General features: G+C 38.9%; 1 protein-coding gene across 2 annotated transcripts in view; it reads left to right on the top strand.

Moving 5' to 3' along the window:
• Window positions 1-26,251, top strand: part of LOC105935923 (ephrin type-B receptor 1-B) — a 243,498-nt gene that overhangs the window by 135,783 nt on the left and 81,464 nt on the right. For both annotated transcript variants that reach the window (XM_012876547.3, XM_012876546.3), the window contains exon 4: window positions 17,796-17,951. In XM_012876547.3, coding sequence (XP_012732001.1) covers window positions 17,796-17,951 — 156 coding nt within the window. The remainder of the gene's footprint in view (window positions 1-17,795; window positions 17,952-26,251) is intronic.

The raw sequence follows: 26,251 nt of genomic DNA, 5'->3' as shown, positions 1-26,251 counted from the left end.
TAACAAAAAAAAAAAATGTAGCTCATCATGCTTTTAACACCGATATGCTTTCACCCAAAATAATGCAACTCTAGGTTCCCATCACCTCCCTTAGACCAACTCATATTTCTGTTTTAAACCTGCAGTAGGGAGTTCTGAGAAAACTGTGGACTGAAAATTTGAACCAGCATACTTTACAGGTTCCTACCCCTTGCTCTCTAATGCACTACAGACCTCCCTCCAAAACTCCTCTCCCACAACTGAGCCCACCATGCTGCTCCAACGTTTGTTTACCCTTGTTGTATTGCGAGCTCAGTTTAATTATTTCTTTTTAGCTAGTTTTTCGTCATAGACCTTCTGTTTACCTGTTTTTGTCTTCTGAGCATGTGCTACTTGAGAAATTGGCAGTTCTCCTGTAATAATAGGTTATTTCTCCACCAGTAGCAAAGCTGTAGCATACCGACCATCTCGAACTCACACAGTGATACGCGACGTGCAGGGGAGGGGTGTGAGCAGTGCCTACACGAGCGTGATTGGCAATGCTGCTAAGACATTCCCTGTAGGTGAATGTGAACAGCTGCCTCTCAGGGCTCAGCCCTTCGCTTCCTGTAAAATGCCACCATCAGAGCAGTGTTGCGTAGGCACAAAAAGGCGGAGAACACAGCCAGAGGATCAAAACATTCCACCGCTAACAGCATTATAGTTATATTAGTTACTTACTCCTTCACTAGACATGTTCCTCTGAAAGGTAAGGCTTTTTTGTGTGTATTTATCCTTTAAAAATATGCACATACAAGGTGGTGGGTGAGAAGGCAGGGGTGGGGGGGGGTCTACAGACATTGCTCAAGCCCCATCTAGTGGTAACATATTGCTTATTGCTACTTTAAGCCATTGCATGAGCATGTGCTCAGAATTGTTTAATTTGAATGCTCAAAAACCATTTAGATTGGATTCATTAGATTCTTTCTTTTGAATGTTGCCAGCAAATGTTTCTGCCACACCTTTCACTGTTTAAGCAGTTACTATAAACTCGCAAATTCTACCTGAATTGAAAATATGTCTCTTTTAAAATAAACAGCTTACCTACTATCTGGAATCAGACAAAATGCTTACAATAACATGCTGGTCATGTTAATTGACATCATATATGTTATTGACAGAAATAATATTGTATTTGTCAATCTGGCAAAAGCTTTTTGACTCTGTCAACCATAACATCTCAATCAGCAGGCTTAAAAGATATTGACCTTTCAGTAAAATGCTTGTCATAACTGTGTACAAGTGTGGGCTGGGGGTTTCCATCCTGATCCTATGCTATTGTCTATGGGTGTTCCTCAGGTCCAACACAATTCTGTCACAATTTGTGGTCTGTTTTGGTTTTATTTTGAACTTTGTTTTATGTAATCAGTTCACCAGCTTGTATCAACCTGCTCAGATCACTTGTCAATCATCAGCCTTTAATTACTTCAGTTCTCAGTCTCCTGCCAGTTATCAGCCTACTCACCTCTCAGTCACTGCCCAGTCTATCTGCATGTCACTCCCATGTCACCAGTCACCATCCAATCAGCTTCAGTTTACTTTCAGTCACTACCCTTGCTCTGATTAGTTCCACCTGTTCCTAGTAATTAGTTTCCTACTCTTTTCACCTGTTCACTATTTATACCTGCCTCACTCCTCTGTTCATCGGCAGATCATCCCACGCCTTTCGGTGAGTCATATCCAGCGTTCTTATCTTCTGATAGCCCTGTAGATACCGACCCGATTAGCCTTGACATCTGAGCCAGCCTGATCCCTGCAAACCTGTTTTTCCTGCATGTTCCGGACTGATTTCCTGTGTTCTTGACCAAGCCAGTCTCTGGATTATCTGAGCTTGCCTGATTCCTGTCTGTTTAACCTGCCCACCTGTGTACCGATCTAGATTGCTTCCTGACTACCGAGCCTGCCTGTCTTCGTCTAACTTGTAAGCCTGTTTGTGTACCGAACCCGGATCCGTTTCCCGACTCTGAGCCCGGATTCTGCTTTGGACTGGCTAGCACTTCTGATCAGCCGGTTTTTGACTTAGGACTGTTCTTGATGCCGCATACCCTTGTTTAGCCCACTCAGCATTCTGCCTGCCTGTAATTCCGGTTCCATCCCACAACCGTTTCTTTAATAAACCGTCTTAAACATACTTCCTGCTTGTCTGGCTGAATACTAATTACGACAAATTCAGTACCTAAATAAATAACCTTGTTAATGTTGTTGGCAGTTCACTTATCCTTTTTTACTCTGATGACATCATTCTGTACACATCTAAATGGCTTGTACTTGTATAGCGCTTTAACTAGTCCGACAAAAACCCAAAGTGCTTCACACTACAGTCATTCACCCATTCACACACACATTCACACACTGACGGTGGTAAATATTAGCCACAGCTGCCCTGGGGCAGACTGACAGAAGCTGCCTTACATCCGCACCACCACCAGCAGACAATTTGGGCGAAGTGTCTTGCCCAAGGACACAACTGAGACGCTTGGTGCGGGAGATCGAACTTACAACCGGCCAGTTAATATCTTGACTTCTTTGTAATGCAGCTTCAAGCAAAACCAATAGTATAGCATAGTCTAGCATAGTATTATACGTTCTAAGCTTATATAAGTATTTAGAGTTCGTAACTCTCTTTTGACAATCGCATTAAGTCTTTATTTTCTAAAGTTAAAGCAAGAATCCGTTTCTTGCTTTCTCAAAAATCATATTTTCACCCATTCAGCAAAGCATACCCTGGTCAAACTGACAATCCTTCCTATTTTAGAACACAGTGACATTATTTATAAGGATGCCTCCAAAAGTCTTCTCCACAAACTCGATGCCATTTATCATACTGCAAACCATTTTGTCACAAATGGTCCTTTCAATGCTCACCATTGTAATCTGTGCTTACTTGTCAACTGGCCATCAATCCATTATTCCTGCTCCATTGGTATCAGTTTATTCATAAGGCTATAATTACTCCTCTCTACCTTCACATGTTTTTTAGCATTTCCAGTAACAACCACAAATTTCTGTTCCAGTAACGTTATCCCCACAACAGCTACAAGCAAAGATGGTTCTCCGTCTTTGGTCATTCCTCATCTTAGTTTACTGCCCTTAAAAGGAAAGAGTTGCAAAAATGTGGAAGCTTAGTACTGTCATCACATTGACTACTTAATAAAATTAATTACAAAAGGTAGTTTCCAGTCAGTGCTGTTGCTTTTAATTTGTAAACGTTGTGAATGTTGTAATGACGATGATATCAATATATAAGTAGTCTATGTTGTTAGCCTTTTAAACTTCTAACCTGTGGAGTGATTTGCTGATTGTTCAAGCGAATGAATCAATAAACAACACATATTTGATGCTTTTCCTTTATTTAGTACAGGTTTTGTCAGATTTTCTTGTTGCAGTAGTGTTTAGAATGGAAGGATCTGTTACTCTGTTTCACTGCGATTTTGGAAGTCTGCCAACAAACCTAGTGAATGTGTCATAGCTGTTTATTACTTTTTCTTTATTTTGTTTTTTTGCCAGACTATTCTCATGAGACTATTGTGATAGATATACTCAATTAAAAAAATAAAGATTAGTTAGCTGGTTCAGGTTTTCAAGATATCTTTATTATACCCAAAGGGGCCATTCTTATTTTGAGCAAAATGACATATAACCTAAACATAAACAACCCTCACAATATACAAAAGATTGCATATTGAGGATAAAATACTTAGAACTGTAGTATAAATTAGTTTATTCATAACATAAACAGTTAACTGTAAACTAGATGTAGTCCAGGGATTTTTTTGTTTCTCTATAATGTCAGTATCTTTTATCCCTCTTCCCACACATTAACATTTAGTAGCAAACTATTTTTTTATTATTTTAATATATTATTCTTTAATGTATTCCATTATTTAAATAGTTCCTGATGTGCTTTAAGCCATAATTGTTATTATGTTAAATGTTAAAATGGCACAGAGACAGGAACAGAGTAGTTAACAAATTAATTTCCGTTTGTTCTGAGTATAACAGCAGGTACCAGCTTTGCAGCAATCACTTGAGAGCTTGGTTTTGAATTGCAAAAAAGGACAAATTTGAGTCTAGCAGACATGTTGGACAAATATCTTTTTTTATTTTCTTATCTGGCTCTCTGGGATCAGCATTAACCCAGTGGGCCAGCCTGGTATGCTCAGAAAAGATATTTGTCTCTCCAAACAAACACCAAACTTATTAGAATCTTGCATAAAATTGTACCTCAGATTAAAATTATAAAACAGATGACTTTGTTTAAAATCTGAGCTTCATTATCTTTCAGTTGTAAGATTATCTTTTATTGTATTAAAACAGGTCTGTGCTCATTAGTATTGCAAGTCATTTATTTCATTGATCTTACTTTAAGCAATTTGATAATAGGGTTACAGTATTATATTTATTTTAATAGTATTTTGATAATTATTCATGTAAAAGCAAAGTTCTTAAGGTTCCCTTTTGGCTTTTTTTTTCTCCAATTTATTTTGTTTTATTTTTATTCTGTTTATTTTATACAAATTAATACAGCATTCTGAATTGGTGTTGCTACATAATTTGTTAAACTTCGCAACTGAATTTGTGGCTCAAGTTGTAAAATCCTAGCTGGAGCCCCTTTCCCAAGTCTTTGTCCACATATACCCTCCAAAAGTACCACACTAAAGGATAATAACATCTCAGAACTAAATAGCTCCTGTGTTCATTGCTTAACGGATTTGGACACCATTATGAGTAAATTCTATTTTTATTACTTCTTTTACCTAAATGTTATTTAGATAAGGTTCTGGGCACAACATTTTTTATGATTCTAAATTGATATTTTATTACACACAGTAAAAATGTGTGTAATAAAATAAAGTGTCACTTTACACCTACAGAGTTCAATATAACTCTGTAGCCGGTGTCAATGGTTAATTTGACTAATTTTAGTGTCATTAGTCAATTAGTTAAATTATTTAACACTTTGTTTTGTGTAAAATTATTTAACCTTTCTTTCTCGACAGTGTAGACAAAAAAACAACAACAACAACAACAACCTGAAAACTGGCCATGAGCGAGTCTTTCATTTTGAAAATTATCCAAAATATAAGGCCACACCGAGAAGGAAATTGTTGAACATACAAAATCAACTTTCTCCCATGGCTATCATAGTCTTCACCTGAAATGAAAAGAGCATAAGAGGCAACCCAGTAGATTTGATGACTTGGCACATTGTACAAAGAGGATTGATCAAAGATCCTTCTGTATGCTTCAACCTTGTGAAATGTCACCAAAGGCTTAATCGCTGTCCTGTTTTTAAAAAGGGTGGGTACAAAATACTGACAGAGGTACCAATAATAGTCCCATTGGTTTTGTTTAAAAAAACATTTTTTTTTTTTTCTTCCAGTTGTTTTTTTGGCCACTCAATGAAACTCAAATTAAAGGCAGGTTTGTGTTCTAAATTTTCAGTGTGAGATAATGTTGCTTCAATGAAAGATTCATTTAGTTAAAGGCTGTCTACATATTTATACCAGGAGTGCAAGCAAATTTTGCTGTCACTGTATATATCCAAGTTACTTATGTCAAAAGTCTTAACAGTTGAAACAAAAGCTCTCAAGACTCAAAATGTTGTCGAGGAAAGCAATGGCCAAGGAACCAACAAAGCAAGAGTGAGCATCTTCAGTTAACTACTATGGATTAATTGATCTAGCCATGAAGTAAATGAGCTAGATCCATTTTAAGAAGGGGACAAGTGCTGAGACAGAGGAAGCTAATGGTCTTTCCTTAATTCAAATGGCAGGAAAGAAAAAGCCAATGTTTCTTTTTTTTTTTTTTTTTTCTTTTTTTTTTGCAACATAGGCTTTATTTACTTTATTTAACATACCATTACCCACAGAACAACATGACAGAAACAGAGGTAGGCCCACCAAAAATAAGTAGCTGTTGTGTGTGTGTGTGTATTTGTATATATATATATATATGTATATATATATATATATATATATATATATATATATATATATATATATATATATATATATATAATATATATAGAGAGAGAGAGAGAGAGAGAGAGAGAGAGAGAGAGAGAGAGAGAGAGAGAGAGAGAGAGAGAGAGAGAGATACACACATTAGCTTTTAAGTAAAAAACAAGTTTATCTGATTTTGTTGCTTCAATTGACAGTGAAGTTTAAGTGATTAAATCAAAACTCTTGAGTGAATAAATACAATAAAATCTGTATTTCTAACAGCCTGCCCACTGACTGATTTCACCATTCATCAAGACTTTCTTGCCCCTTTTTGCTCTGTTAGTTGGTGGTGGGCAATGAGCCTGGCAGCCCCCTGTTAGGTTCTGATTGCAGTGTAGATTGTAGTGCAAGCACATGTTACTGCCTGCTGAGAGCCGATATGTTTCGAAAGGCAGTTTTCTCTACTACCTTGCCAGCTAGCGATAGATTGGCATGCTAAAAAGCTCCTAGAATACAAATACCTCCTCATCTTCCCTGTCTCTTCTCGTCCTTCTCTGGGCACTCATCTGCCTGAATTATATAATCAGTGCTTTTGCATATAAATGGATAAACACACCTGAGCCAGTGTGCCAGGCAGATCAGCTTACTGCCAATGAAACACTTAGATATGAAGAAACAATGTGGAGCTAAAATATTCTATAGCTCCCTTGATCGGTATTATGCTCATATTATGCAGAGACATGCACATGCACACATATACTTGAAGACACCTCATAAAGGCGCTATCAGTTAGCCAGTTTCCCCAGTCGGCTGGTCTGTCATTGGCCGGCTGTTCAAAGCAAAAGTGTTAGCCAAACGGGGAGAAAAAAAAATGGCTGTGGGGTTACCATGGTAATTGCCTGTCCAGGGGTGTGGGCTGTCTGCTAAATTGTTCACTGGTTTGTTAAGGCTCACACACTCTAATTTGAAGAGAACGTGTGTTTTTTTTTTTTTTTTTTTACCCGACATCTAACAGACACAGGCTCTGTTTGTTAGCTGTCTTATAAGTGTTTTATATTGGTATGATTTTCTTTATGTATGTACAACAATTTAAAATAACACATAGACATTTTTTATTGATGGTCTTTATCTTTTGTTTTCTGGCTTTTATTGCTGCACTGCCCCCTGTTGAAAATGGTCAGACATACTTTAATTTTTACAGACATGTTCACATAAAACAGCACAGAACAGAGAGAATATTATCTTTTGATACTCAGACTTCAATGTCTGAGACTGAAACGTAATGCAAATTATACTTCTTTTTTTGTTCTGTCAATGAGACTTTGGTTCTATAAAATAAGTTCACACGTATTTTTTTTTTTAAGTCCAAGTCAGGTTTAAAGTCTCTAAGGAGTTAAATAAAAATATCACTCTGACATCAAAACTGTTGTGAAAATGTTAATGGGGCGTGATATTTAAAAATAAATATGCATTTGTACTTAAAGAAAACTAGAAGAAAAAAGTTAACAGTAGTTAATGTCAAATTTATTAATGAATCAAACCTTAAGTACCTGTGCTTTGAGTAACTAGAATTATCTTTCTAATAGTCAGTGTTGGATAAATTAATTGAAAAATACCTGGTAACAGTTACTCAATTCAGTGCAATAGTTTTGTAAACATGTTGCTTTATCAATGAATGTAACTTGTTACATTTAGTTGCTTGCTTTTATTTTTTACTTTTGTTATTTTTAACTACCTTATTAAAATCTGAATCAATGTATGTATGTAAGTGACAGCAGCACTCAACCCTAAGACCTGTCAAAACAGAGATACTTAAAGTGTAACTCATCCCCATGTAAAAGCATATTTCCACCCCCAGACATATTTGAAAAACTCCATCAAAGTGGGCGGGGATACATGAGAACGGGAGGGGAGGGGGGTCTGTTCAGGATGGGGGAAAGCAGCCCATATTTTGATTTGCCATATTGAATCATGGAGAGTGAGCAGAGTTACGCTGGTAGTTACACCACAGTTTGGTCTTTTGAGGTGGAGGATTTTTTACCACCTCGTCCCCGGAGGTTGACGGGAGGCTTGTGGAGCCCAGCGGGGCTGAGCATTATCAGTTTGAGCTGCTGGCTCTCATGGTTATGTTATCATAATTGAATTTCCATTGAATTTCTGGGCAATTTTCATCACTAATCACATGACATAGAAATTACGTGAGACACAAGTCTTAAACTGTGAGTCCAACCCAATTCTCAAGCCATTAGAGCACGAGTCAAAGTGAGGTCTTAAGACTTTGTAATTGTGACTGATGTGTGGGTGTAATATATACGCCAAGTTCTAGTTCTTATGGGACTTTTAATCCAAACCACTTTGAGTGGTTAAATGACGCTAGTGCTTACCAACCGTCAGTATTTTATGTTTCCATTGAGTCAAAATCCTGGCTCTTGCACCAAAAAACAAAACCTATCCCAGGTTCTGGACTAAAGCCCCTTTTACACCGGGCTTCATTTCGACAGGCTCTCCATTTCATACACAATTTTGCCATACTCCTTGTTTATGTTGGCTCGGCTGTGTCATGGTCAGCTAATGCTTTCGTCCCACCAGTATGTTCCTCCGTGCACCCCAATACTGCTAAGTGATTGGTCCGAACCGAAGGGGGGGATCTGAGAGAAGGCCAAGCACAGAGCAGGCGGAGAGCTGAAAGTTGAGGAGCAGACAGAGATAATAGTGTTTTGTCGCACTGCAAAAGACTGTGAACACAGTGGATGGGACTACCTCGCTAGGATAAATTATAGAGGAAACACTGCAAGTGAGCGGCCACCAGAATTGAACTACGGGACTGTGCAACTGCATTGCTAAGTTTGACAGCTGTGTAACACATTTCTGCTTTTCCAGCCCACGGCCATCTAAATCCTATCCAATCACAGTACAGTTGTCAGACAGCCTGTGAGAAAAAAGTTCAGCCCAGACATAGGCTCAATTTAAATACCCTTATAGAGCAACTTTAGCCAAAGTGGAAGTGCATCAGCAGTCGCCATGATAAGTGCTGTCTAAATAGAGCATATGTGATCCAATTGGATCATCCATGAGTGTTTCCGTTACGTAATGACGTTGGAGTTAAAAGCTGTCCGAATTTGGCACAGCAGTCTGAAGCTCCTTTCCTCCCCACAATAGACCGTTTCTTTCTGTTGACCCCGTGAAAGGTCAATAAACAGGAGCTAGGAGCTGGAGCTATTATTAAGGGTATTCGGATGGAGCCATCATGTGAAGAACAAGCACCCAACAAAATCACGTCATTTGCTGCAGGAGCGAGAACACACGTCTTGTTTCTTGTGAAGTATATAGCGGCCTTAATACTTCATAGCAGCTCAGTGCACAACACTGAGGCTAGCTAAAGCCACGCCCAACAGGCAGTCAACAACCCTCATTCACTAACGCTGGTCAATGTACTGCTAACAGTTGTGCTCACGGCTGATTATTTTTTATCTAATCCATAAACTTTATTTTCAACTCCATTCTTAACACTGTTGGTCTTTTAATGTCAACGGGTGTTGTTAATAAATCTTGCTCTAAATGCATTGCTAGTGTGAATGAGGAATAAGTTGATCAGTGCTGTCAGGCATTCCTGAGCACCAGTGGTTGGTCAATGGTATATGAATTAAGTGGAGAAAGGAAGGCATCTATTTGCTGGGATAGTAGGATAAGTAATATTCTTTGTGTTTTAACTTTGTCTCCTTGCATTAGAATGAATGAGACGTGTATAATGCCCTAATGGGTTGGATCTCGGGTGGTGGAGAAGCAAACAGGCTGTTTAACGGAACCATTTAAGAACAGTTTTTTAGCACCATCCCTGGTTATGAACTGAAACATTTCTGGTGAAAAACCTCTATAATTGGAGAACATCTCCTTATTCTCAAGGGGGGTTCAACTATTGTTCATGGAATTTTTTTGCTGCATCAGAAATAGCTGTATCAGCTAGTTGGGAGAATATGTCTACGTGAGGATGAAGAAAGCAGAAGGTGTACCAGGCATGTGTGTATGAGAGGTTGTCTTTGTATATGTGGGTGGTTGTAGGTGTAAGAGTGTCTTATCTTAGAAGAGAAGCGTTGACAGGGTCAGAATGGACGGATGATTAATGATCAGGGGGAGTGTAATGTGGGCGGAACTCCTTGGTATCGCCACTTTTAACAAAAACACAAGAGCACAACAGACTGCTCTGTTTTGACCAATTCTTTATTCTTGACAAAAGCACTCTGGCCACCATGTACGCTTTTAAATTTGATCTTTTGAAAGTGTAAGGTGCTGACAGGGCGTAGACAGAGCTGACACTGACCAGCTTTGCTTGATGATTCCACTACAAACTCTCTATGCCTTTCATTACAAAAATTAAATGCCATAAAAAAATCTGCCTTTTTTTTAGAGATTATACAATAAAGTCCCAAGCCTTTCGCTGAGATATTTGGTCTTAATTGACCTGAAATGGCAATGTATGAGATACATGCAGAAGCATTCTAAATTCAGTTTTTCTAAATGAATAAATCATAAACCTTAAAGGCTATTTACCCTGACCTTCAGGATCCTGCAGGCATTTTCTGAAGGTTCTGACAAGTTTTTGTTTTAACATATGCCTCAGTCTGAAATAATTGTATTGTTTTTTTCAATGACCTTGTGGAGAAATACAATACATGAGTATTGCTCATTATGTGGATTGTGTGAGAAAAATGAGCAATGAGAAGTTGGGCAGGTATCCAATGGTCTGCAGCTCTGATTGCCTTTTGTTTTTAGATGCTGATTATCCTCTCTGTCAAATAGCTTGGTCAGTTCAACACCTCATTGATATTTTTTTAGATTTATCACAAAAAACTTAACCAGAATGCTCTTAGCATTTGGCCACACCAGACATAGGTGTAAGGGTGCTGTCTTTCTGATCGACTGGGGAACAAAATAGTGGAATAACTGGGGTCTTGACCCAATCATAAGGCTGTCTGCTTGAGTGTTTGTGACTGAGTGGATGTATGCATGATTCTAAAGCCTCTCAAGACTTTTACCCGCAGCTTGTGATGGATGAGGGTTGAGGTTAAGGGTGTCCTTGGGTAAGTCAAGAGTTGTACTGTCACTGGCAATAACTCAAAACTTGTGCCCTTCTGTAAGTTACCCACATCCTCTCTGTAAGATGCTTGGCAGAAATAACTGGTATCTTAAAGCTACAACTTGACAAATAAATGGCAAAATCTAATTTGCCATAAGCTTTATTGCTGTGTTCAACTTCTGTAGTAGTAGTCAATATTTGAGTGCAATAAAAATGTCCATTTTACAAATATCCAAACTACAACTTAATGGGACTTGCTTTGGTACAACGCCAAAGCAACTGCTGTAGACATTTGATAGCATTTTCTGTTTGTGGCCAAATGATTTCTGTTGGTTAAACTTTTCTTTCATGGTTGACAGTGTGAGCCAACAGAAAAGTCTGGGGTATGACTTAGTACATTTTAACTTTGATATGATTCTAGTTTCCAAGCTTACATTTGCATAGGCCTTCTGCAGTGACTTGCTGTTACATTTGCATTTTATCTTGCCCACACTTGGTGATGCTTGCATGACAAGCTAATAAAATTATTATCTGACCAATTTCATTAATCCCACATCTCAAACTGTGACTCCAAAAAATCTGCACCTCATGTGACACAGCGGCAGTGTCCCTCCATGTGTTTAATTCATTACCTGCAGGGTGCATTATATTAAACACACAGCAACCTTAGTGCTCAGTCAACCTCTATAGCTTGGAGATCATCTATTTAAGATTGGACATGGGGACGAGCTCATATCTAGTCTAATTCACGTTCCAGTCAATAAAGCCCTGGTGTGTAAGAGCAGAAGTTTCATTTTATAGGGCATCTATGATGTCCATACTGTTATTTGGGTAGATTCAAATTTAGAACGTTGCCATGTCCATATTGGTTTTATGGACTACTTTCCCCATCATGTTTGAAAAAGAAAGCTAAAAGGTTTGTACAAAGTTCATTGAAGGTTTTTGTAGACATGTATTTGCTGGATTACATAAAATTATTTTCAGTGGGTCCACCGGCTAAATATTTAGAATGGATAAATAAGCTTGCAAGACTGTATGAATAGCAACTAATGGTGCAAGAGGATTTTACTGACTGGTTTACCTTTTCGGGGCTGCACAGTGGTGCAGTGGGTAGCGCTGTTGCCTTGCAGCAAGAAGCTCCTGGATTTGAGTACAACCCTGGGTCTTTCTGCATGGAGTTTGCATGTTCTCCCTGTGCATGCATGGGTTCTCTCTGGGTACTCTGGCTTCCTCCCACAGTCCAAAAACATGACTGTTAGGTTAATTGGCTTCTATAAATTGTCCTTAGGTGTAAGTGTGTGTGTGAATGGTTGTTTGTCCTGTCTGTGTTTGTGTTGCCCTGCGACAGACTGGCGACCTGTCCAGGGTGTACCCTGCCTCTCGCCCAGGTAACGCTGGAGATAGGCACCAGCAACCCCCGCAACCCCATGAGGGACTAAGCAGGTTAGAAAATGGATGCTTTATCTTTTCTTGAGAGATTTTAATGTGTTTGTATATAGTTGCTGGACGTACGTAGTGGTATGCAGCCACACTAAGTTACTACTTTCAAGATCACCTTTTGTTATAAATAATGCTACAAATATTTTGGAGTGTGTCTCTATCGGGTTCACATATATGGAGACTGGAAGGAGGGAATTGGTGAACATTAATTTTGCCACAGATAATAAACTGGATTTTAGATCTTTTGCAGGTCAGCACTTTTGCAGCCTCTTAACACTTTTTAACTAGGAATGTTCCGCGTTTAACTATATCCATGTTTACATCACTGATGAAAAATTACAAACAAAACGTATTGTTGCTTTCTTTCAACAATTACTTTATTCTCATTCTTCCAATAGGCTGTTTTATGGAACGCATAACAGTTCTTCTGCTAACAGATTTATGCCATCTGAGACATGGATTGCTGCAGGTCTTCCAGAGTTACCGTGGACCTCTGGGCTGCTTCTCTGAGTAATGCCCTCCTTTACCTGGTCTGTCCTATTAAATTGATGGTCTGGTTTAGCAGTTGCTCTATACCTTTTCCATCTTTGGATGAGGTGTTAAATAGTGATGAAAGTAGTCTCTATTTCAAACAGTTGGGCTAGTATAAAAAATCTTATAAGCAGTTAATACAAACACAGTTTTTTTTAAAAATGTACACCACCATTGTTTTTTTCCTACAACGTTAAGTACGCAGTTTATAATGTTTTGCAGGCTGTCATGCAATGAATACCTGCTGTTTGTCATGTCTTTTGGTAGGGCTTGCTTTGACATTAGGCCATCACTGTGTGACTGTTTAGGGGAGAGAGTGGAGAGTCGCTACTGCTGTATCTCTGTCAGCTGCAGATTGTGTCAGACAGAAGGACAGATAGAGAGAAAAACAACCAAACGGAGCGGATTCAAACCCGTCAGTCTGGCTCAAAGTAATACTGGGAGGAAAGGTAGGGGAATGATTAGTTCAGAAACATGTGAAGGCAGGGAAGAAGAAGAAATCCTGTTGGGACAGCCTTAAACGAATAACAGGTTTGTTCCTACATGCAGCCAGTTCAGTTGTGGGTTATCATTCCATTAGGGAGAGTAATTACTTGCTCAGCAAATATTCAATCCTGTTCTTCTATATAAACCCAACATATCTGATGATTGATGGGTCTTTTGACATTGGCACATAAACTCCTTGTCTACTCTAATGTAAATGTTCACAAATCAAAGGATAAGACTGAGCTTAGTTCCCAATTCAATGAAGCATACTGTAACGATATGCGTTCCAGTCACTGCCAGCCTTTAAAACTACACCATTTTAGGGGTTTGCAATCATGAATCACACTATCTAATTTTCTTTCCCTGCCCAATTCTGTCTTCTTTTCCTCCATTTCAAAAGGAGAGAGAGAGGAAAAAGAGGCAGATCAGTAAGCAGTTAATTAATGAGTTTAATGTTTGGATTCATGCACATATTATGTTTCAATTAGAGAAGGAGCTTCAGCTTCAAGGTAGGACGTATAATCTAACCAAACATTAATCTTATGCTGTCTCTGTGTTTGCACATATACATGTGTGACTGTGGCTGCCTATTTGCGTTTGCCTGGCTGTCACTTCCTGTAATGCTGATCATAGAGTTCCCACTTTCTGAAATGAGAGGCCCTAAATGATTTCAGGTTCTACTGAACATACAGTAATCAAATGCTAGAAAACATAGTTATGCAGTCTAATTTATGGGGCGTCAACACAGACTTTATGTGCAGCTCTGTAAATCACCAAATGTATTCCTTGATGCCGGCACTGTTGTTTTCTTTGAGTTTTAGGGTTGTTAAGTTAAGAAGAGTATGTGTACATGAGTATGAGGTTGTGTGCATTCTTTTCCCTCACACACAGTTTGCTTTGAAGCTCATTTGCAGCACTGCTAGCTCAGTCAGCTGAATCAGCACAGGCTCTTCTGCCTTTCTCTTCACTTTTACCCATTTATGAGTGTCCAGGGAAGCTGCAGTTTGAAAGTAAACACACAACCGGAGGGCAGAGCTTAATGTACACATTCTACTCACACTCCATTAAGCTCACAGTGAACAACTCATAGTGATCTGTTTCCACAAGAAACAGTTCAGCACATGTAAAGCTTTCCTGGTGCATTCTGTGAGATCGCCATCTGCATAATAATGCATCAGATATGATGACACGTAAGTTCCTTCCACTGCTTGTGGTGCAAAGTAATTTTTGATCTGAGTTTTTATTGTCTTGTAATGTTGGATATTGTCAGCAGTTATAGTCTTATAAAATGTCGCTCCAGCTGGGTTATGCTTCCACATATATGGGAAGGGAGCATTTTCAAAGAGTCTTAGTATGCTTGCAGTATAAGGAGCTTTGTCTTGTCACATGTGAAATCTAATAAAAGTCATCAGAATTTTCAAACCTCCTCTCCCAAACAAATAGAGAGTTCCACTACCACTTATAGACACAGTTCTGCTCTTATAGTTCCCCTAACAAACCCTGTGTAGACATCACATATCTCCCCACGAGGCTGTCTGTCCCCTTATCTCAAAGGTTCCCAAACATTTAAGTCTGCGGCCCCCCCCAAATAACAGAGACTGGCAACACCTTTTTGGGTGTAAATTTAGGAGTTAAGATTTCCAACAAATCGCCATCATACCTCTGTGTTAAAATAAGGAATGTTGAGCATCTTGTAAAGTTTTATTTTGGTATTGGTTTTACAATAATTTTAGTACGCAATATCAAATAATTATTAGAACCAGAACTTTGCAATGATTGTGCAAACGATTGTGTGACTTTATTTTCCTAATATTGCGACTTGCGATTTATTTTTTGCAATGTTATTAATTCATGTACACCTAATATTATGACTTTATTATCATAATTTCCACTCACAAAAATTGTAACAGGCCCATCATAGGCTAAAGAAAATAAATGATTGGCCACCAAGGGGTAAATTAAATAACGCAGATATTTGTGAGAAAAGACTTGGATGTTCTTTGACATCAACAAATTGACTGTAAAACTGTCTTAAACAAACCCCCACCCCGCCCACCCTTGGGGTCCTGACCCCCACTTTGGGAACCTCTGCCTTATTTGGTGTTGATGGTCATTGTAGTCAGGACATGAATTTCATGTACTGTATTTTTCGAAGTAAAAGTCACTCCTGTTGCATTGGTCTAAAAATGTGTCATAACCAGGAAAAATCATATATAAGTATGCTAGAGCATCCTCTAGATTGGAAACTCTTTCAATTGTGTTTCAATCTTTTTTTTTTTCACTTTCAGCTTGATTTGTATTTGTATCTCTATCAGAGATACTGTTATGAATAGTTTTTAAGGGGGATTTATAAAATAAGGTATCAGCCTTTATATGAAGTACTCACAAGACCGTAAGCTTAAAAAGTCTATTATATTTTTTACTAAGCAAAATGGATTGAACTGATTACATAATACAAAAAAAACAGCAAATAGATAAGAAATTAAAACAATCCCCTCACATAAAATGTTCCTTTCTCCACTATTTGACCAGTCAGTGCAGAGGAAATGGACCCGTTCCTTTTCATTGTGACCATTAAAAGCTGTTCATATCAAGTTAAAAGGCTCTTAGTCAGAGACAACATAATCATTTTGTTGGAAGCAATTCAGCACTTATTTATTAAATCTTATCTTTTAGTGCCTGAAACACTTAGAAGAGCTAGTCCCCTACTTTGTCCTTGTCTGTAAATCTTGTAAGAAACTTTTTTTCTCTTGTTTTCTTATCACGACTGCAAATATGTTCCTGGCTAGTTCTCCCTTTTACTGCGTAAGTGCTGTAAAAGGAATAAAAAATTGTTTTTACACAGTATGAGCATACCCTACATCTACAGTCAAGCTGTTGCAATCAATCAGCCTTGTCCCATTAAATTTATAACCCTTCCCCCCTTAAGAGCGCAGCTACACCACAGCTTCCACCTCCAGCAGTAAGCTTGCTAAAATACCAGACATTTATCATAGTTATTATAGTCATTAAATCCTTCCACACAGCACAGAATCTGTTCGGCTTTGTATCCTTTTGAGGCGCAAGAGTAAATGGATTAGGTTATTGCCTTCACTTAGGGGCACCGATATCAGCCACAATAATCTTTGTCCTCCACCACAGCCTTTAAAATTTGGGACTCTGACATATCGCAGCAACTTTGAAAAATTGGTGCCACCAAGACTGCTGAAGTGTTCTCAGATCTTCGTGCTATTTAATCTAATACCATCACTCTCACTGGATGATTGAAGCCTTGGTTATACTGCAGAATCAAATTGTTTGCACAGTTGTGGCCCAGAACGTGTCATCTCTGTCCATAATTTGAATTTGTATGTATGTACATTCACATGTGGGAGTGCCACTGAACAAGGTGATCAAAAAAAAATCTATTTTCTTTCATGTATCAGTTTGCGAATGTCTACGTCAAATATACACGGAATCAAAAACGCGTGTGGGTGTGAGGGTTTTCACCTTTTAGCATAAAGCATTTGTTGATTAAAAAAACACTATAAATGCAGTCTGTTTGATATATACACCTATATACATATACAACATATACAATGATATATTTTGAACTGGGTGCAAATGTCAGTTTGGTATTTTGTGAATTATTTTGTATATATCTTAACTTAGTTTTAGCTGAGAAGTTTACGATGAAAAAAAAAACTATTTGTTGAGTAGAGGAGCACCAACCAGTGTGTTGCACCTGATTTTTAGACCAATTTGACCACTTTTTTTGCTTATTCTATTATTTCTATGGTATACTTAGAAGCATTCAAAAATATTTTGTTCTTGCCTACCTGCTGTGAGGTAATTAAGTACTTTCACAGGACTTAGAGGTGGTATCACACTGTGTTTAAAATTGAATGGCTGATATGTCATTACAGTTTCCTTTTAAAAAGCTTCTTACAGCATTTGTGGTCCTTCCTAAACATTTCTCTTTAAACACTTTATTAACTGTAGCAACAGCTAACTAAGTTTTTAATCCCACAGCAACAACCTCCAAACTAAAGAGTGTTACGGTCTGTGTGACCCTGTAGAGTATGTTTTTTAACAATGTATGGTTGTTTCTCTAACCTGAAAAAAGATCAGTGTTGAGTTTCTGACTAGTCAAGGATTAACACTAGCTGATTCTGTTTACAAGATGTCATTTTTTCAATATAACATAGTATTTTAACACTGTCTATCTTCATCACTGTTGCAGATTTATGTATTTGTCCCATGTGTTTAATGGTATCAGTGTTCTTCTTTTATGTTCTGAATATGTGTTTTTCTTGTCGCAGCATGCCCACCAGGTACTTTCAAATCAACCCAGGGTCCTGGTCTCTGTCTGCAATGCCCTCCCAACAGCCGATCCACAGCGGAGGCTGCCACCATCTGTGTTTGCCGCAACGGCTACTACCGTGGCGATGCTGATCAACCGGATGAACCCTGCACCAGTGAGTATAGCATACATGATGTCTCGTGTTACGCTTATTCATTGTGACACAATGACATTCTGCTTGGATAAGAACTTGTTACAGGCCTGTTTTGAAAGGTTAGAGTTGACAATGGTATAAAATAGACTGACCAGACAGAATCTTGTTGTTATCAAGCCTGCGCATGCTGCTGCATTTAAATTAGTTTGTACTGAAATCCCAAAACCTCTCTTCAGTATGGTTATAATTATCAGATATGGGGAGGGGGCTTGCATTGGTGACATCTCCATCACTGTTCCAATGAGCTTCTTCTGTTTCTCCTCAGTTGTCTTTTTTTTCTTCCCTTCTCTCATTTTTTCTGTTGTTATTTTTGTTTGTCTGTTATCATCCCCTGAAGTCCTAATTACTCAGGCAGATGCTGTGAAGCTTCATCGCTGTCCTGCCGTTATCCGCTGGAGATCCAATAAGGCCTTACACAGCATCGTGCTTATCTTAATATGATGTAAAAGCAATATGCTAAGCTTTCCTGCTGTCCCTGTTGACACAGAGTTACACAGGAGAAGACCTCCAAAAAGTTTGCTTACTCTCTTTTTTTATTTACTGACACTGGGGAGTATATAAATTGTTTTTTCTCATCTGTACAGCAGACCTTGAGGCATTAGCTCCATGGTTATCTGTTAATTAATTCCTGATTTATTAACAGAGATTTGGTTAATTGGCTTCAAGAATGGGCTCAGGGTCACATTATTTCCCAAGGAGTTGTGCAGAGACATAGCCTTTACAGCTATTAAGCATATTTATAGTTACTGCCTTGCCATGTATGTGTCTATACATTTATGGTCTTATGTAAATGTTGTATGTATTTTTTTTCTTTCACATACACAACCATCACAGCGTTGTTTAAAAAAACACTAAAATAATTATTGAAATTAAGTGCAGATAAAAAGAAAACCAGAAACACACAATGACAACACACAATGAACATAGATATTCAACAAAAAGCCTGTTTATTATTTCATTTTATCAAAAGTTTTGGTATATTAAATTAATTGAGCCTGACTTAGCAGAAATAGCGTTTTTCATCAGGTTCCTGGTCTGCAGAACATAAAAACACAAACATATATCAACATCATAACATCAGCTAACAAAGGACAACACAGTCACACATATACTCAGTTGAGAGAAGCAGCATTAGGGAGAGGCCACATCTCAGTGGCTGCAACAATAGCTGTCCATCAGATAGCCAGTGTGGGATTTTTTAGTCCTTATCTACTGTGGGCTTTGTTGTGTGATTAAATGCTTTAAGTTATTTAATATTTAATTAAAAAACCCTCGGTCGGTCAGATATTGTCCTGTGAATATTATTACAATTTGGCTTTGAGACAATAGGTGAAAGAAGGATTTGAGCTTTAACATTCTCTAACAAAGGAAAGAAATAAGTAACAACTTATCTTCAAGTATAAGAATTTGAAGTCAAACATATTTCAATCAATAACTATTTAACTAGGCTAATGAACTACTAAGCAAAATTAAGATCAAAGAAACTAAGGAATCATCTTCACACAAAAAGAAGAAAGGGACAAAAAAATTTTGTAAAACCATTACAATAAAAACGATTGAGTGCTTTTTAAAGTTCAGTAATGATCTTCAATTTAGAGAACTTTTGCCCCTGTTCCACCGACTCGGTTTTACCACGCACCACTTGGCCCCGCCCGCTTGTGAGTGTTTCAGAAGCCATTTTTTCAGGACCAGCCAGGGATTCTCTGGCCTTGCTCAAGACCAGAGTCAAACCGAGCTGACCCGAGAAGTGTTTCAAGTAAACATGCAATATTAATGCACAACATTAAAATTAAGGACCATTATGAACAGAGTGTCTTGGTGCTGCATGACTGTATTTTGCCTTGCAAATGTTGCCATCAATACCTTTATCTTTTGGATGCTGCAGGGAGAAGTTGCTTTCCTTTCATCTTGTTTTCTGTGGACTCCAATACACTGCACACTTTAGCAGCAAATTTACAAATTCATCTATAGCATCTGCATCTACCTTGAGGGCTTGCATTATCCCTAAGCAATCTCCACAAGGGCTCCCCTAACTGGAACAGTTCCCCCTTGGCCCAAGCAGCCTGTTATTTTTCTCTAATTTCAATCATTCAAGTGTTATCCTCTACCTCAGTTTTGTTCTTTTCCTATTGCTACATTTTCCCCCTCTTTCTTATCTCAATAGGGATAAAATATTCTGTATATTTGAATATTTGGAAAAGATTCTTCATTGCAAACACTAGAAATCAATCAGAATCTTATAGGAATTTTCAGATTGACTTATTCTTGTCTTGTATATCCCCTGGAAATGAAATACCTCACTGTTTTGGACCATAGGTCCCACCCAGATTTAACTTTAAAAAATACTTTAGTCAGGCTTTATTAGAACTTCCAACCATTTTTAGACATCAATAAAGATTTCAATCTGAAAAACTCACAAAGAGAGAAAATGCAATTAGAAGAATTTTATTGGTACAATGATGTAACTTTGGCGCTCAGGCTCAGCAGGAAACATGAACGCTGATTTATACTTTAATGTAGATAGCAAATGTATGAGAATAGGGATATTTTCCCCCGGGCCTGAAACTGGTGGTGGAGTTTATATGGATGAAGTTGGTTAATCCATAGAGGCTGGTTTGTGAGGTGATTTACTTGGGTTAAATGTTCAGCTTGGATAACAAAATTTTGCATTAACTGTCCATGATGAGCAAGCATAAAGCGACTGGGGAGAGAAAAAACTCCCCTTTGGGAAGAAACCTCTGGCAGAACCAGGCTCAACATGGCGGTCTTCTGCCGGACCGTTTTGAGAGTGACAGTGAACTTCATGAGAGTCCGGAGGAACTATACTCTGGAAGGCGAGGTTGACGGAGCAATGAGGAGAAGTCAGAAAGCTTGCTACGATGGTGGAGAAGGGGATGGAGGTGGGTTGACTAAATCGAAATCTGACATCGTAGCGCTGGTTTTTGCGTTTGCTGAAAAGCAGGCCGAGATATGATTTGGAATTGCTTTTAAAGGTGAACGCTGATGATGATTGGGTTTCGAGGAGATGTAGCTTGAATCGGATTGGCTGCATCAGAGGCGGATCAGCCTCCGATTGGATGGGGTAATCAAGAGTTTCTTCAGTTGAATTTCCGCCTTTAGCTTTATCTTTACTTGTGCACTGTTTCAACTTTATAACCACAGCTTTAGATATGTGTTATAGAAAGTTACATGGTGTATTTAATATAGATTGTTTGAGATGCTATCAAGCATTATTATTCTGTACAACAATTTATAAGTTCAGAAAGCTAAGGAAAAATGACTACAATGCTTTTTAAATTATAATTTCTGATGTAAAACTTTCAGTACAGCAGACATAGTATTATATGAAAATATTTGTCCATTTCATCTACTTTTGTTCAACTTAAATATCTTCAAAATTTAATACCAAACAAAGGTACAGTGCAGTTATAATTTCATGTAAAAACTAATTAAAGCCATCCAAAACCAGCTTCCCCAGTGTGGAAGAGGTAATGATTATAAATGTTATTTGTATAGCACACTTTAAAATCTTGCAACATCTCAAGGTGCTTCACGGTTCTGTAATAAACTAGGTTTAAAAAATCTAGAATAACAATCTTAAAAATAATCAAGATTAAAAACATAACAAATCTAAAATAATAGTATTAAAAACATGGGCAACAAATTGCAGTTCAGAATGAGGAAATCATACGGGAAGTCTTATTTGTTGAAGGCAGCGTGAAACAAAAGAGTCTTCAGGCTGCTTTTGAAAGTCATAAGGGAGTCTGCGATCCTGATTGATTCAGGCAGCTGATTCCACAGCCGTGATCCCAGGGAGGAGAAGGCACAGTCACCCATGGTTGATAGCCTGGTATGGGTGACAGTGAGAAGATTTTGGGTGCCATAACTAAGTGACCGAGATGCAGATTAAGGAAAGAGTAGGTCCTGCTGGTAGACCAGCAGGAGGAACTTAAAGGTTATCCGCTGGTTGAAAGGGAGCCAGTGGAGGGAATGGAGAACTGGGGTTCTCAACACCAAGGCTGGTTACAAGTGAGGCGGAAGGGGTGGAGGGATTGCTCATGGTGATCTAGGCGAATCCAGCATGTTTAGTTTTATGGGAGGTGCCAATGTGAATGTCCTCGGCCTTACTGACATTTATCTGGAGAGAGTTTTGGCTCATCCAATGATAGATGTCACGGAGACATTTGGTAGCTCAAGAGAGAGCCAGATGAGTGTCAGGGGAGGTTTGGAGGTAAATTTGAGTGTCATCAGCAAATGAGTGGAAGCTGATGCCCTGGCTTTGGAGGATATTGCCAAGGGGGAGCATGTAGATTAGAAAGAGCAGGGGGTCCAGGACTGACCCCTGAGGAACACCGGAGGTAGCCAGTCTGGTTGTAACTCAGGATGTAAGAGTTAGGATGTAACTCTAACTCTTACATCCTGGAGGCGCTGACAGAGTATGAGGTGGTCAAGCGTGTCAAAGGTGGTACTTAGGTCAAGAAGGATCAGTAGGTTGGAGGAACCGGCATCAGCCACTGTCAGCAGGTCATTCACAACCCTGACCAGGGCAGTCTCTGTGCTGTGGGAGAATCTAAAGCCAGATTGGAACTTCTCATAGAACTTGTGCAACTAAAGGTGTTGGTGCAACTGGTGGGCAACAACCGTTTGAGACGGGATGGTAATTGGAGCGGGTCTCAGAGTTTAATTTGTGCTTTTTTAACACCTGCTTGAAGAGGTGGAACTTTACCAGTGAATAGCGAGCAATTATTTATTCAGGTCATGAAGAGGACAATGCTGGAAGGCACCTCTTTAGCAGGGAGTCTGGAAGGGGGGGTCAAGGGAGCTGGAGGTGGAGTTCATCTTCTGAGCGATGGAGATGGGTTTGAATTGAGCAACCTCAGCGAAAGCTTTGAGGGTTGGACCAGAATAGGGAAAACAGGAAGAAATGCTGGGTGGGGGTCCGACTGGATCAAAATCGTTAACTGTTAACTGTCTAATAATAGGTTGCACAACCCTCGGTGGCAACAACTGTGATCAAGCAATTGCAATAACAGACAATGAGTCTTTTACATAGCTGTAAAGGAATTTTGGTCAACTTCTCTTTAAATTATTTTACTTCAACAAAACTGGGAGGTTGTATTTGATTTCTATTTATTTATTTTGTCTTTAATAAATCAGGAAAAAAGCCAATTGAGTTAAGAAATCTAGTTTTTATGAGCATCCTAGGTGTTAACTAGGTTATTTCAAAACAAATATGTCATTTCTCTTTACAAAATGCTTAATTTCACAGTAACATGAAAATTGCTAAGGTAAAAAAAAAATAAACACAGATTAACTGTTTACAGATCTGTTTCTCTGCTGTCACATTTTTCAAAGTTACTAGAAATACCCTTTAATAATAGGTTAGAATATCTTTTAGAAAAACAATTTAATCAGTGGAAGTCAATACAGTTTTAGATCAAAACCGTCAACAGCACTGGTCACACTAGAGGCTTTCTATGAAATACAACTGCTAATATCTATAAACAAATTAGTACAGGTGAGTTTGTTGACAGGAAAAAAAGCTTTTGATACAAAAAAATCATGGTTTGCTGATGCTAAAAGTCCAAACAGTGTGTGTTTGTGTGGGATCTGCAGAGATGTTATCTGCCCTTATCTTGATCATAAACCCCCACAAGTCCTGGATTGAGGGAAGATCGGTCCTGGTGATACTCTTGTATTGTCCTGTTGTCTCTTTTTATAGTTTGGACCTATGGAAAAAAGGTGGACTCTGGGTTGAAGGTCAGTCTGAGTTTAAATATCTCAGGGTCTTGCTCCTAAGTGATGGTATGATGGAACGTGTGATGGAAAGAACAACTGGGGCCTTGTTCACAGTAATGCAGGTGCTGCGGAAGTCTGTTTTGGTGAAGAAAGAGCTGAGCCAATAAACAAAGCACTCAATTTACTGGCTTGTCTTTGTTCTACCCCTCACTTGAGTCACTCATAAGTTATAGATCATGATCAAAAAACAAGATCCCTGATACAAGCAGTAAAAATCAGCTTCCTCTGGAGAATGGCTGGACTCTGCTTTAGTCATAGGTTGAGGAGCTCTGTAATCCAAGGGAACCTAAAGTAGAGCCACTGCTTCTCTGCTTTGAAAGGGGTTGCTCAAACAGGTCTGCTGAGGTGCACTCATTTGTGTACAGGAAAAAGATGAATTGGGAGAGAACACACCTCTGGGGTCATTGGTGCTGATGGTTCTTGTGTGGGAGAATCTGCTCCCCAGTCTCACCTGCTGCTGCCGGTCAGTCAGGAAGCTGGTGATACACAGAGAGGTGGTGGCCGATGCTGTGGGCTGGGTGACCTTCTCATGGAGGATGTCTAAGATGATGGTTTTGAAGAGCTGAAGTCGACAGATATGATACTGACATATGTCCATAGGTGGTTGGGATCATGCAGGGTTAATTGATTTTGCAATAAGCAAATTGCAGGGGGTCTTGCAGAGGGACTTTTACCTCCTTCAGATGCTTCAACACCAGTTGTTCAAAGCATTTCATGACCACATATGTCAGGGCTACAGGCCTGCAGTCATTTAACCCTCTGATGGTGGTTTCTTTGGGACCAGGGTGAGGGTGTGGTGTTTGAAGCACCGTTAAGTAATTTTAGGGCTGGCAGTAATATGTGTGTGGCTATTGAAGAAAGAATCCTCGCATAGATAGGGTTAATCACGCCTTATGATTTTCACAGAGTGGCAGGCTGCTTTGGATAGGTTTTTCTCTTAATAAATGAAATAAAATTTCTGAAAACTTTATTTCTTGTTTTTCCTTTTCGTCTGTTGTTAAATTTTCTTAGCTTTAAAAATATTTATGTGACAAAAAAAATAAAACTGAATTTCCCAGCAAAATCATGGCTTCCTTTGAAGATTTCAACTTGCAACAGCAGCTGAGCCTGATTTTCTGTGGGTGCCTTGGCGCACAGCAGGGGGGCCGGTGAGATCATCCGAGTAAGAATCTCTTTAATGCTGTGGGTCCTGATAAGAGTGCTGCCAGAGTAGCTTAAATCAGACCAGTATATAGCAGAAGCTGCAGCTTAAGTGCTTCTCACCAGTGTCTGAAGTCCAGGTCCCTGTGTGCTCCAAATCAGCTTGATTAGCTTGCTGACGGATTGTCCAATCCCTGGCTCTTGTAGCAGGGGACCTCATGGTGTATCCTCCCATCCCCAGAAGCCTCCTCCTTCAGGGTTCTGATTATACCTGAAACAGGCTGCTTTTTAAACTCCCCAATGTATCCCTCAACCCACCTCTCCCTTTTCGCTGTCTTGCACTGTTTTCAGTCTTTGCCTTAGGATAGGTACAACAAAAATGTTCCGTCTCACAGCGGGAAGCCCGACATTCGTAGTCAGGCTACCCAGCAAAGTAAGTACTTTTGGGACATAACTTTCAATTCTTCTTTGTGACTTCCTGGTTGCTTCTCTGGACTTTAAACCCCTAGGTGACCTACACTATTTCTGGTTTCTCGTGAGGGTAAATTTTGAGAAAGAACTGTTTTGTATGTGTGGGAGCAGGGCAGTGGGGAAAGGTCAGTCGGTTCTAGCATGCTGGGCCATGGGTATTCTCTTGTTGTGTGAGTCAGGAAAGTCAATTGATAGGCTCAGTTGTAACTATGGTAATCCATGCTGTTAAACCTCTGCTCATCGGTCCATAGCAGATAGATATGATAGAGAATCACAATGTGAGCTGTAGTGGAACAGAGAAAGTCATCAAAATGCAGATAAAAAGAGGAAAATATTACTTAAACATATTTAAAGGAGTCACCTAGAATCAACATATAAACAATGTGTATATGAACAGGAGAAAAATGTTTTATTGCTGCCAGGTAAATTTTTGCAAGTTCAAAATTCATCATTAAAACATCCCGGTGTAAGAAGATATGTAAATCCTTATGTATTTGTATATTTAAATCCAAACCGAAGAAATTGAGGCAACAACATGTTGCCTTTTCTGGACTGTGCCATACACATAAAGGAAGATGGGAGTCTCAAAATTGAGGTTTATCGGAAGCCCACACACACAGACCAATATCAGAATTTTGATTCACATCATCCACTGGAGCACAAACTCTCTGATATCAGATCTCTGAGTTGTCGGGTTGACAACATTTCCTCTGCCTCAGAGGAGAAACAAAAAGAAGACAAGCATGTCTGGAAATCACCGCAAGCTTGTGGTTACCCAAAATGGGCCTTTGTCAAATCAGCCAACAAAGCTAGCCGAAAAAAACAACACAGTGTCAAACACAGAGGAGAAA

Source organism: Fundulus heteroclitus, chromosome 6, assembly GCF_011125445.2.
Source record: "Fundulus heteroclitus isolate FHET01 chromosome 6, MU-UCD_Fhet_4.1, whole genome shotgun sequence".
Classification (NCBI taxonomy): Eukaryota; Metazoa; Chordata; class Actinopteri; order Cyprinodontiformes; family Fundulidae; genus Fundulus; species Fundulus heteroclitus.
The sequence above is the reverse complement of the archived record's forward strand: the minus strand, read 5'-3'. Positions and strand labels throughout refer to the sequence as shown.